At 56.1% G+C, this 12,533-nt stretch overlaps 1 protein-coding gene across 2 annotated transcripts in view; it reads right to left on the bottom strand.

Moving 5' to 3' along the window:
* Positions 1-80: 80 nt before the first annotated feature.
* Tpcn1 (two pore segment channel 1) overlaps positions 81-12,533 on the bottom strand; it is a 55,501-nt gene continuing 43,048 nt past the window's right edge. For both annotated transcript variants that reach the window (XM_052167489.1, XM_052167490.1), the window contains exons 16-28: positions 10,540-10,596; positions 10,401-10,454; positions 10,039-10,111; positions 8,504-8,611; positions 7,456-7,527; positions 6,892-6,981; positions 5,949-6,064; positions 5,335-5,381; positions 4,825-4,893; positions 4,627-4,711; positions 3,360-3,499; positions 3,106-3,186; positions 81-2,167 (exon numbers count right to left, since the gene is read on the bottom strand). In XM_052167489.1, the coding sequence (XP_052023449.1) occupies positions 2,051-2,167; positions 3,106-3,186; positions 3,360-3,499; positions 4,627-4,711; positions 4,825-4,893; positions 5,335-5,381; positions 5,949-6,064; positions 6,892-6,981; positions 7,456-7,527; positions 8,504-8,611; positions 10,039-10,111; positions 10,401-10,454; positions 10,540-10,596 (1,109 nt within the window). In that variant the 3' untranslated portion in view covers positions 81-2,050. The remainder of the gene's footprint in view (positions 2,168-3,105; positions 3,187-3,359; positions 3,500-4,626; positions 4,712-4,824; positions 4,894-5,334; positions 5,382-5,948; positions 6,065-6,891; positions 6,982-7,455; positions 7,528-8,503; positions 8,612-10,038; positions 10,112-10,400; positions 10,455-10,539; positions 10,597-12,533) is intronic.

Here is a 12,533-nt window from a genome sequence, read left to right as displayed (position 1 = left end):
TAAGGCTGGGTTCCGGGAGATGTGGGGTCAGTAGTGGCCCACCCACCAACAAGCTGGAAATCAGAGGCTGCAGCCGTGTCTAGAAAGCAGAGGCTCTTTATTGGCACACCAGAAATCTGGGCACAGTGGGTTCGTAGGTAACAAATCACTGTATAAAACCTTCTGACGACGACGTGGCTCTCAACCCATACAAAATGATTGTCTGCACGGTGTGGAGTAAGGCTGGGGTGGGGGCTGGAGAAGCAAGGGGGAGGGGCTGGACACTGTCCCCACAGAGTGTGCCTCATCCCCAGTCTGGAGAAGCGTGGTTCTGTAGCTGCCCCTGCTAGGCTGTGACACTGAGCCACCAGTTCCCACTCAGCTGAATTGAGGGAGGGGGCATCAGCTTAAAGCCCTGGGTGACACAGTCTGTTCCCTGTGTGGCTAGCAAGTCTGAGGGTCAGCTTGGTGTGTGCTCAAGGTGACTCTGTGGGGACAGGTTTTCTCAGGCTACACGACAGGCTGCAGTTTGGCCTAACAGCTCTCTGTCTTCCTCAGGCACCTGGCTGGTATGTGCTAAACCCAGGGGTTTTAGTGCCTCCACATTGGGCGGCCCCAAGACCACTTCCTCCCCCTGAGCCTGCTCCCCTCACTGCGGTGCCTGGGCCTAGAACCAGGCTGGTTGCTCAGAGGCCCTAGGCCATCCTTCTAGGCCTCTGCGCCACTCGCCACTTGTACATAGAAGCTAAGGCAGCCAGCTATGAAAATGAAGCTGCTTCTCAGGGCTGTAGCCTAGAGTCCAGGTTGAGCTCTGGTGGAGGCCAAAAGAGCTCTTTGAAGTGGAAGGGACTTTACCAGTCTCCTGACTCTGTGGAAACCAGAGGTTTTCCTGGGGGTGTGGTAGGGAGGGGGGCTGTGCTTTATTTTAAGTCAAAGCATCCACTTTCCAGCTTGGCCCCTGGTTCTACAGCTGGGAGAACAGGAGGCGACCTATGCCCGCCCACTCCAACTCCCAAGCAACAGCAGGTTTGGAAGGGCCAGGGTACCAGGCAACTTCCGGCAGCCCTGTCCATCTTCAGCCCCTTGTGGACAAGACAGCAGGATGAAGTGACCAGGGCTCCGTCCCTCTGTCACCTCAGTACCCAAAAGAACTCCCACAAGGCCTCATACAAGGCGGCTGAAATGGTCACCTGACCCGCCTCCCCTCCCCACCTAGCTTATGAGAACCTTAGCAGCTATCTGTGGTGTGGTGGCCAGCCAGGGACTGCTGTGACGGACGATAAGTGTCCCTGTGCTGGGTGTGGCCCCCTCACCAAACAGTGTCTACTGCATGTATGACGGTATGGGGGGTGAGGGGGGCTGCCTTCGGCGCCAGTTCAGATGAACTCTCCTGAGCAAGTCAAATTCCCAGGGCCTCAGTTTGCCTTCTCCTGCTGGGAGAGCTTCCCAGAGAGGCTGTGGTAGGGTTTCAGCAACAAGAAAGGTCTGGAAGCCTGAGAGGATGCCCCGCTGTCTTCAGCCATCTCTGGCCTCTGTCAGGCTTCCCGCTGGGTCCGGAGCCCTGATCCCTCAAGGGAACCTGCGAACACTGTCATCTACAGACGCCATCCTGCAGGATGTGGGGTTTCTTCCTAGTGGTTTTGTCCCTAATACCAGACACAGATACCTGTGGTGGCTGGGGGACAGGTAGGGACGATGCAGGGACCAAGCCCGAGTCTGCAGCAGGGAGGCAGTCAAGCCCCTCACCCCGCCCCCCCCCCGGCCCCAGGAAAGCCGGCATTGCTAAGACGAGACAGCCTATTTGAGGGGCTTCTTGAACAGAGGGCTTCTAGAGTTTTCCATGGTAGGAAGAACTCAGCCAGGCCCGGGCCTCCAGCCTAAGCCGATGTCTAGAGCTCAGGAAGACAGAGTGAGGTGATTCCAACGGACCCTGGCTAGTCCTTTTCTGTCTCTGTGTAAATATGTGCATATATGTGAGTGTGTTTACGTACACTCGTGGTTTCCATACATCGTAGTACATAATACTATGGTGTTATTGCATAGAAGAGGCTGGCTTGGTTGATGAAATCCACTAGGTGACGGTCTGGGAGCGCTGGCGACCACCAGGGGGCTGCTGGGCTGTGGGTCCGGGCACACCGCCCCTGAGCTGCTGCTGCTCCTGTTCCCGGGCATGTTCCTCGTACCACTCCTAGAAAAGAGACGGGTGCTGCCCAGGGTGGCTCGCCTGCCAACTCTCCCTCAGCTGATGTGAGGGACACACAGGCCCCACCCAGAGGGACAGCAGAAGAACCTCTCCTTGGGGGAAGGGAGGGCAGCAGAGCCAGAGCCAGGCCTACCCACTGAGAGAACCTCCCCAACACAACCCTGGAGATACAGACAATGGCCCCCAATAGAGAAAAAGCTAAAAGCCTGAGCCAGGTCACATAGGCTCTGGAGGAGGCCAGGTCCTGGCTCAGACGTGGCTGCTGCTGCCTTCCAACGGGCCACAGGGGATGCCTTTTAGAAACTCGTAGCCACTTCCTCCCAGCTTCCCCAGAAAGCCAGTTGCTTCCAGGGTCTGGGGTACTCCGGTAGTGCAAGCTAACCCCGTATTTAAACAGCTCCGCCATATTTAAAGAAACAGAACCCAAGCCACAGACCATCAGAGCTTAAAGAATTCTCCAGAGACAGCCCATAGCTGTGCCCTCATTAGCAGAGGGGAAACTGACACCAGAGAGGCTGGGCAGGCTGGGAGAAGCTACGGGTGGCCTGGCCTCTAGGTGGCCTGAGTGCTCCTGGACAGTACAGTTGCCCCCACTGCTCTTTGAGGGACAGACTGTTCTGTCACTTGGGGGTGGGGTCTGTCAGTGACACCAAGACTCAGTGTCCTCCACATATGCAAGGGAACCAACCAAAACGCCTTGTGATAAGGGAGCTGCTGCTGAGGAAGTCCCAGAGACCCCAGAGGATCCACCGGGGGCCTAGCCTTCCAAGGAGCAGCATGGACACGCAGTGGACAGGGCGGGAGAGCAGCCACCCGAGGAATGCAGCAATGTGTCAGACGATACATCAGCGTCGAGGCTGCCAAGCCTCAGCCCTGGGCCCTCCACAAGGAGGCCACCTGCCTCCCAGGGCCCCGGCTCCTACCTGGATTTCCTCCTGGTACATCTTCAGACTCAGGTCACTTTTGGTTCTTGATCGCCGTCCCAGAAACACCATGGAATTTTGCTAGGGAGAAACGGAGTCTGTGAAATATGTGTGGCACGGACTCACCTGGGGCTGGGCCCTAGGGCTGAGCCACGGGGGCTGCTCCTACCCCACTGGCGTTTCTACGTGGGTGCCACCAGCTTGAAGTGGCAGGCCCCGCCCCCTCTGCAGCTGCAGAGCCTGTGGCCCCTTACCTGGTATTTCTCCATCTGAGAGAGGGTGTCAAGCAGCCGGGTGACATCAGAGGAGGTGCCTCGCTCCTCGCGATAAAGCTCTAAGACGGCCAGAAGCTCCTCCTTGGACATTTCCTTCTCGATGACGATGCCACTGTCCACTGAGGGCGAGGACAGCCGGGTCCCATAACTGCTTTCCCCCACTGTGGAGTCTGATCTTCCGTCCCAAGCAGTGGTCCCTCCTTCCCTCCCCTTGCTAGCGGGTGTGTGCATTGGGAAGGTACTGTGTCTAGCCAACAGCTTACAGGGACATGGGCCATCGGGGAGAGCAGGGTGTGGTAGTCTCAGTATTAGGGGATGGAGAGTGGATGGACCACCTCAAGGCCAGTCTTGGCTGCCTAGCAAGTCTGTGGTCAGCCTGGGCTACATGAGCACCTATGTCACAGAGAGAGGCTTGAAGAGAAAGTCTCCAAGAAGACAGAAAAGCATCAGGTGGCACTGAGGATGCAGAGATTTGAGGATCACTTACATAGTGAGACTGACTGTAATCACACGTTTGTGTGCATCTATAAAACAAACTAGCCTGCTACCACTTGGTTTAACAGCAGGTAGGAACGGGAGGTCTGCTCTGATGTTCATGTGTCCTTTCCTTTCTTCAGTTCGGGGTTGCAATCCGGGTGTTGTACATTGCTGCACACGGAAACCCCTGAGCGGCCACATAGCTAAGAAGGAAGATGGGTGCCCATGCAGGAAGTAGCGAGCACAGCCAGGCCACCGGGCTATAGGAGGGACACTGTTCACCTCTGTGGTGAACTGCTCACGCCCAGAATAGGGACCTGTGGTGGTCTGAGTGTAATGTCAGGGAACTGTGGTGGCTGCACCAAAGGCTCCCGCTGGGGTGTACTATAGGGAAACATGGTGTCGGCTAACACGACTAGCTGTCTCTCTGTCCTGGCTCTTAGTATGCACTGGTCAGAGTCTCTACAGGGCCACTACAGAGTCTACAGGGCCACTGTACAGTCTCTACAGAGATGAAGGGCCGCTCCTCCCACAGCCTTTCCTACGCAGGGTGAAGGGATGGCGGCTGCTTGTCATACATTTGGAAACTGTGGGCATTTTTCCGTTAGATTTCTAATGGATACAAATGAGACCGAGACAGAGAAGGCAAATGCAGAAGCTGAGCTGCCACAGCAGAGACCACAGGCCTGCGGACAGCCAGCGGGACAGATGGCCAGCAGGACAGATGGCCAGCGGAGCGGCCAGTGCTGGGGGTGTGGCCCGTACAGACCTTCCGTGTCCTGGCTCTTGCGGTTGTAGTTCATGCGGAAGACGAAGGCCTCCAGGATGAAGGCCACGATGATGGTCATCACCACCTGGCCAGAGAGAGGCATTGTGGGGGTTGTAGTCCTGTCAGATGAGGCCCTTCCTCTGGAACACTGTACCCCCGGGTGGAGGTGGGGGTGAGAATGATTGTAGTGTGACCTACCATGGTCACGATGTAAAAGGTCATGAAGTACAGGCGGCTCCAGTGGGAGGTCTGCGAGGTGACACCTTCCTGGAGGGGGCAGTGAGTGAGTGAGTGAGTGAATTGTGGGGAGCACCAGCCACCATCTCCTGAACCCAAACCTCGGATTTGAGCGCCTGGCGCTTTCCAGTATGGCTGACTGGAGCCCAGGTCAGCACAGATAGTCTGCGCCCCTCCCCCCTCTCCTGCCTCAATCTCCCAAGCAGCTGATACTCCAGGTTCACACCACAGGGCCTGGCATGGTATACTGCTGACTAACAGTCAGATACCCAGAGGCTGTCAGGGTGCACAGAGAGGGGAGACAGCCAGCCGCACAAGGCAGAGAGGCGATGACATCCGCAACTGGGGGACCTTCCACTAGAGGATGATAAAGGACCCTACACCCTGTGGGAATGGGAAGAAAAATGGCTCCCTGGCCCTGAGAGAGGACAAAGTGGGGTGGGGTGGGAGGGGAGGAGCCCCAGAGCTTACCATGATGATGTACCAGTTGTTGACAACGGTGAGTTCAAACAAGGTCACTGCAGGGGAAATGGAGGTTCGCCTCAGACCAATGTCACAGCCCCGGTCTGTCCGAGAGTAACTGTGCAGGCAAGGAGGCCTGTGCCCAACCTCTCCCCAAAAGGCATGCCCTTTGACTAAAGAGTCCATGGCAGGCCAGCTCAGGCTAAGGCTGGCAGCGAGGAAGAGTAGCAGACTTTACTGGGTGTGGATGGGAGCCATGAGGGGCTGGCTCTCCCTTCCTTTGAGAGGCCATGTCCAACACGGGGACATCATCCCCTTGTCAGGCTTTCCGCAAGGGACCAGGGAGCAGAGAGGAGCCCCGGGACCTCCGTCAGGGGCTGTGTGACTGTTGAGATGGCAAAAGTGCTGCCCCTCCCCCACCCTCCTGCTGGCACCAAGCCACTGCCATGCTGACACCCCAGCCTTCCAGCTACGGCTCCTTATCTCTCTGCCACTGTGAGGTCTGGTGCCCGGGCCAGCCTGGATCCCGCCTGTTCTACAACCGCACAGCACTGCTGTAGAAGGGACCTCAGGAAGGGTGCCCAGAGGCTACGGAGGGAGAGTGCCCTCTAGGACTCGCTCACCGAAGCTGTTGAGGATGTTGTCGAAGTTGTTGAGATAATAGTAGCCCTCCTCCACCTTGGTCTTGTTACCCACGGTGTGATTGATGAATCGGTAGGCGTCGGCCACCGTGCTGGTGCTGCCGAGGGAGACAAGAGGGCAGGAGGGTTACAAGATGACTGACCACCGTCTCCGGGACAAGCATGCAAACCGAGGTCTGGCTAGGCGTCCCCTCGCCTCTCAGAGCCACCCATATCCTGCCCCATGCACCACTGCTGCGCATGTCTGCAACCTGCCGTGGAGGAGGCAGGGGTGGTGAGATGGGGGTCTCCTCTGTTCTCCCAGGCTCCTATGTGTCCCTGCTTTGACCCAGTTGCTCCACATGGAGGGGACCCTGTTTATCACAGCTTTATAATCCTCTGCTATTTGTAAGAGTTAGGTGCTCACAGTCCCAGGGAGCGCTCACTAGCAAGGCTATGCCCTGTGTCCCCGGCCTGACAGGGACACAGACCGAGAAGGAGGGCTGGAATGAGAGACGGTGACCATCGCTTATGGACTCTTGGTACAGCTGTCCACCAGCTGGATACATTCAAGGGTCACTGGTGGCCTATCAGTGGCCAAGGCTGCGTGGGCAGTCATAACCGGTCACAGTGATGGTGGGTTAAGCTCGTCCCCTTTTGGAGAGGAGGGGCAGGGCCACAGAGGTGTCACCCTCTCTCTTTGTCCCTCAGCCCTGCGACCTTTTGGCCATGTGTCATCTCTCTGGTCTCCTGGAGTATATCGGGGGGAAAGGGTTACTCTGCTAGGGGAGGGGTGTGTCGACCGAAGCCTGAGCCCATCTAGGGACGGGTGATGCTGGCTCCCACACGGCATTCTCTGGCTTCCACACCGTCACTCGGCTCTGTGTGCCCAGCCTAGCGGCAAAGCCCAGTGCTGACCAGGCCTGGAGCCTCTCGAGCCACTTACTTGCAGCAGTTGGGGGACAGCCGCCCGTTGAAGAACTCCATGCCCACGATGGCGAAGGAGTAGTAGAAGGTGAGCAGCGTGAGGCCGAGGCTGGGGAGGCAGAGGGACAGGGAGGTCAGGGCGGGAGGGGACGGGGGCCGCTGCAGCGCGTCCTGGTTCCCCCGGCACTGACTGCGGGAGGCATGCCCCTAGCCCTGGCCAAGTGACCATCGCAGAGTGTCTGCAGGGGAGGGCCCACGTGGCTCACGGTGGGGGACGCTAGGGACAGATGCCCCTTGACCAGAGATGCACCCCTTACCTGTGAAGGTAGGCTCACAGGTGACCCCTTACCTGTGAACGTAGACACAGGTGGTAAGTCGACGGCCCCCTGCCCTCCCCGCTAGACAATCCAGCCAGGCCAGCGCTGCCGAGGGGACCCGCAGGGTCCAGATTCTGTCTCTTTGAAGGTCACCCCACCGAACCCCTGAATCCAGCCTTCCTGAGACTCCTCCTTGTTCCCGCTTCCCCAAACCCCTACACGAGCCTCATGCCGCCTGGACCTGCAGGCTCAGAGATGGGCAGTACCTGGCCATTCGCGGCAGCAGTTCAAACATGGTGTCCAACACGTTGCGGTAGCGTTTCTTCAGTTTAAATAACCTGAGAGGCGAGAACGGGGCTGCTGGGACCGCAGAGGCAGGGGCATGGCCACACGGCTCCTTCCTCAGATGGGCCAGAGCCTTGTAAGCCCTCCTCTCCCCACATCAAGGCAAGGCTGAGAAACCTTGCACAGCAGAGCTCACTTCCCTGGGGACTCATCAACTGTGGCACTGGACGGGACAGATCCGGGACACTGGGGCCAGGCCAAGACTCTCCAAGGAGTCACAGGCTGAGCTAGCCAAATTATATCATGAGGTTTTTAAAAAATGCAGCAAGTGTTCCACTGGAGAGAACAGGTGAAGCCAGCAGCTCAGAAACACGACAAGCTCAGGAAAGGGTGTGCACAATCGGACAAGCTCAGGAAAGGGGGTGCACAATCAGACAAGCTCAGGAAAGGGGGTGCACAATCGGACAAGCTCAGGAAAGGGGGTGCACAATCAGACAAGCTCAGGAAAGGGGGTGCACAATCAGACAAGCTCAGGAAAGGTGGTGCGCAATCGGACAAGCTCAGGAAATGGGGTACACAATCACTCGACCCCTCTAGTAGGCCTGGAGGAATGGAGGAGAGTGGGGACATGGAAGGCAGTCCAGACAGCCCTGACTCCGGGTCTCTAAGAACCCAAGCCCTGAGGTAGACATGGGCAAGTGGGAACGACTCCACAGGGACCTGAGAAAGCCAGGCAGCAGGAACAGAGTGCCCAGGAACACAGGGTGAAACAGGAAAGAGAAACGACCAGGGACCTCCAGTCAGACAAGGTAAGATGCCCTGACTGAAGACTGCCAAGGCGGCAGTGTGGCTCTTCCTGGGCTGCGGGCTGGGCCACTCTGCCCGTCGAGAGCAGTGTGCCCCTATCCTGAACAGCTCAGGCTAAAGATGCGCCCCCACCCCCGCCACCAGCTGAAAAAATCTCATGGGCTGGTCCCAAGGGTCCCCAGCCCTCAACGCTCACTGCCCACTCCCAAGCCTGCAGGTCACCTCAGCAGCTGAAGGGGACGCAGGACCACAATGAAATAGAAGGGCTCCATGTTGAGCGTCAGGGCGAGCAGTCCCAGGAAGGCGAACGCTGTGACCGAGAAGTCAAACCTGGGGCCGGGAAGGAGCCGGTTTGTCAGTGGCCTTCCAGGCTTCCCTTCCAGTTTCCTCCCGCAGCCCTGCTCCTAGCTGGCTTCCACGGAGACAGTGGGGACCAGCCACAGCGCACAGTGGGGCTGTGCCTGCCCGGTGTGCTCAGGACAATGTCCTACAGCTAGCTGGCCGTCCCCCAGCCGCAGCTCAGGTCTGAGAGTCGTCCTTGGGCGTTCTGACCCCAGGGCACATGTGCCCAGAAACTGCCTCGGTAGCCCCTAGATTGCTGGCCACACTGAAGGCAGGACTCAAGACACACCTTGTGTGGCAAGGTGTCTGGGAAGGGACACGCAGGGGTGACACACAAACCTTCAGCCCATTTGTCTTTTGCCCATATGTGTGTGTGTGTGTGTGTGTGTGTGTCGCCGCTTTGATACGGTAACTCTGTGTTGTCCAGGTCTGAACTTGGACTTCTGGGTTTGAGGGATAAACCCTGTACCCCACCCTAAGTGGAGATGGGTGGGGCGTCACCCTGATTTCTTCTCCATCTCTCTGGTTTTATTTTGATGACCCAAGCCCTCGTAAGTGTGGCCTGACTTCACGCATGAGTTAGCTTTAACTCAAGGAGGGAACATGGCCTCCAGAGCCACATGGAGGCCACGCGGCCCTTCTCATTTTTTATTTGTTTTGTTGTTGTTGTTGTTGTTGTTTGGTTTTTTTGAGACAGGGTTTCTCTATATAGCCCTGGCTGTCCTAGAGCTCACTCTGTAGACCAGGCTGGCCTCGAACTCAGAAATCCACCTGTCTCTGCCTCCCAAGTGCTGGGATTACAGGTGTGTGCCACCACCATCCAGCTTGTTGTTGTTTTTGTAAAGTGTCTCATAGCTGGGTAGAGGTGGTGTAGACCTTTAATCCCAACACTCAGGAGACAGAGGCAGACACATTCCTGTTGAGTTTGAGGCCAGCCTGATCTTGAATAGAACAGAACAGAACAGAACACCCAGGGTCTTGCATAGCCCAGCTAGGGACAAATATCTAGCTGTTTTCTGGAGTCCTTGGACTCCTGCTCTTCCTGCCTCTGCTCCTGAGTGCTGGGATGACCGCCCATGCTGTCAGATCAGCTCTGCCCTGTGGTTTTTTCACTGCCAGCCAAGAGGAGGTGATTTCTTCTGTGGCCCTTATGAAAGAGACGAGGTCCGATGACCAGGAAGACATCTGACTAGGATGACTCTGGGGAGAGTGGGGACCAGTGGGGACCGGTGTGGGTGGCCCCAGCGGCTATAGGTAACAGTACAGAGCAGTGTTGGGTCACAAGCAGACAGACCTTGCTGTCCTCTGCACTTCCAGGGGTGTCCCCATGTCCCCAGAGCCACCTGCCCTTCGGGTGTGGGGAAGGTGGCCACCGTGGACACCTCTGCCTCGGGGTGATGGTGTGTTCTACTTACAGGTTCCATCCAGAGGACAGGTACTCCACAGGGCCCAGGCCAGCCACCTTCATGAACAGTTCAACTCCATAGACTATGACAAGAGGGAGACGTCAGGGGCTGATCTGGGCTCTTCCTAGCCCACTGGGGAAGAAAGCCAGCTAGAGGCCAGGCTGAGGGACATGTTGGGGGCCAGTTAAAGGCCAGGCTGAGGGACATGGTGGAGCACCTTGTGTGACCAGGAGGCAGTAAGAAGTGCAGGGATTTGAAGCAGGGGGCTCAAAGATGGGTTTCAGGGAAGGGCTATGAAATGCTGTAGCTGATTGGAGCTCTCACAGTTGGGTGGAGCAGGCAGCTGGGCCAGAGCCGGGCAGCACACTTACTGGTAAGGAACACGAGGTAACTCCAGGGCACGTTCTTTGAGATGAAATTCCCACCTAGAAGACAGGTGGCAGGCATGGCGGGTGCGGTCAGCCTGGGGGCTCTGAGGAAATCAGGGAGGGGCCCCCTGCCGGAGCTCACCTTTCAACATGAACGTCTCTACCAGGATCCAGACACCATTGACAGCCACCACCAGGTCTGTGATGGAAAAGCCGTGAGAGGGAGTCAGAGGGGGTAGGGGTGGGGCACTGGGCCACACATCTTCCCTGGAGGATTCCTACTATAGACCAGCATCGACCAGGGACTATCCTTTAGGGAAACAGGCAGGAGTGGCTAACGGCACAGCTTACATCCCTATAGCAACCGGGCTCAGACAAATCCAAGTTGCCGACCCAGATAGCTGGCATATGTGGGCCTGTCTGCCTTTAAAATGACCGGGATGGTAAAAGTGGTTGCTCCTGTACAGGACCTGGGTTCAGTTCCCAGAACCCAAGATGGTGGTTTGCAACCATCCGTAACTCCAGTCCCAGGGATCTGACGCCCTCTTTTGACCTCCGCGTGCTCCAACACACTCATGGTCCACCGATAACAGAGGCAGGCAAAACACTCGTAAAATAATAAAGTGAAAGTAAAACTTTTTCCCCCCCTGGAATGACTACATTGAACACGCCACATCGCACAGTCATGGATCGTCTACACAACACTCTCCCTTCTGGGATCCATCCCAGGAGCAGAATCTAGACACAGGAGACATGTACATGATGGGGGTCAGGGATTGGCTGATGGATTGGCTCCTTCCTGGGGAGGGGAGCATGCCACCCACAGCCATACAGCCATGTGGTCCCTCTCTGTGTGTCACTTGTGCTGTGGTCTCTACTTCCCGACCATGGGAACACATTACAGAGGAGGAAGAGAGCCTAACAGTGCTCCTATATCTAAGCTATTTGCATATATATATATATATATATATATGTATGTATGTATAACAGGATTTTGTTATATAGCCTTGACTAGCCTGGACTTTGCTATGTACTCACAAGCTATCCTCAAAATCCTGACGATCCTCCTGCCTCCACACCGGGACTGCTGGACTTACAGGCTTTAGCCACTATGCCCCGTTCTTACAGTTTTAAATACTCTCTCTCTCTCTCTCTCTCTCTCTCTCTCTCTCTCTCTCTCTCTCTCCTATTTATTTGCTATTTATTTGTGGGGACCAGGGTGGGATGTGTGGCACCAGGTGTCTGTGGCACTCAGGGGACAACTTGTGGGAGTTGGTTTCCTCCCTCCACTGTGTGGGTCCGAGGGAACTGCCTCAGACCTTCAGGCTTGGCAACAGCTCCAGTCCCCCCTGAGCCATCTTGCTGACCTTCTTATAGCTTTTAAACAATGGAAAAATAAGTCAAAATAAAAGTCAGCCACTGGGAGGTAAAGGATATTCTCTATACTTTACTGGAACATATTTGGTTCTGAAAGTACGATTTGAAGCCATATGATACACTACGAATTATGATACAAAGTTTAATGAGAACAGGGAAGCCCTGAAAATCTGAAATAAAATGAAATAAAGATGGGCACTACAGTGACATACATCTTTCATCCCCGCACTAGGGAAAGCAGAGGCAGGGGGATTTCTGTGAGTTCTAGACCAACCAGCCAGGTTGTCTCAGAACAATAAAAGGCTTGGCAACCTGCCCTCATATAGAGAGGCAGGAACTTTTTCTGTGCACCAAGTAAACATGTCCCTAGGTGATACTCCAGCTGACACGGTCCTGTGCTGGGGCTGCTGCTAGGACCCTGGGGACTTGTGCCTCATGTCAGAATAGTAGAGGTAGGTAAAAGCCCTGGGGTTAAAGATCTGAAGCACCAGCTGGTCGGCAGTGATTCACACCTTTCATCCCAACATTTAGGAGGCAGAGGCAGGAGGATCTCTGTGAGTTCCAAGGCCAGCCTGGTCTACAGAGCTAGCTCCAGAACAGCCAACACTACTCAAAGAAAATCTACAGAGGGGCTGGAGAGATGGTTCAGCGGTGAAGAGCACTGACTGCTCTTCCGAAGGTCCTGAGTTCAAATCCCAGCAACCACATGGTGGCTCACAACCATCTGTACAGCTACTGTGTACTCATGTACATAAAATA

Source organism: Apodemus sylvaticus, chromosome 22, assembly GCF_947179515.1.
Source record: "Apodemus sylvaticus chromosome 22, mApoSyl1.1, whole genome shotgun sequence".
NCBI lineage: Eukaryota > Metazoa > Chordata > Mammalia > Rodentia > Muridae > Apodemus > Apodemus sylvaticus.
Note: the sequence above shows the minus strand (reverse complement) of the source record. Positions and strands in the feature narration are given on the sequence as shown.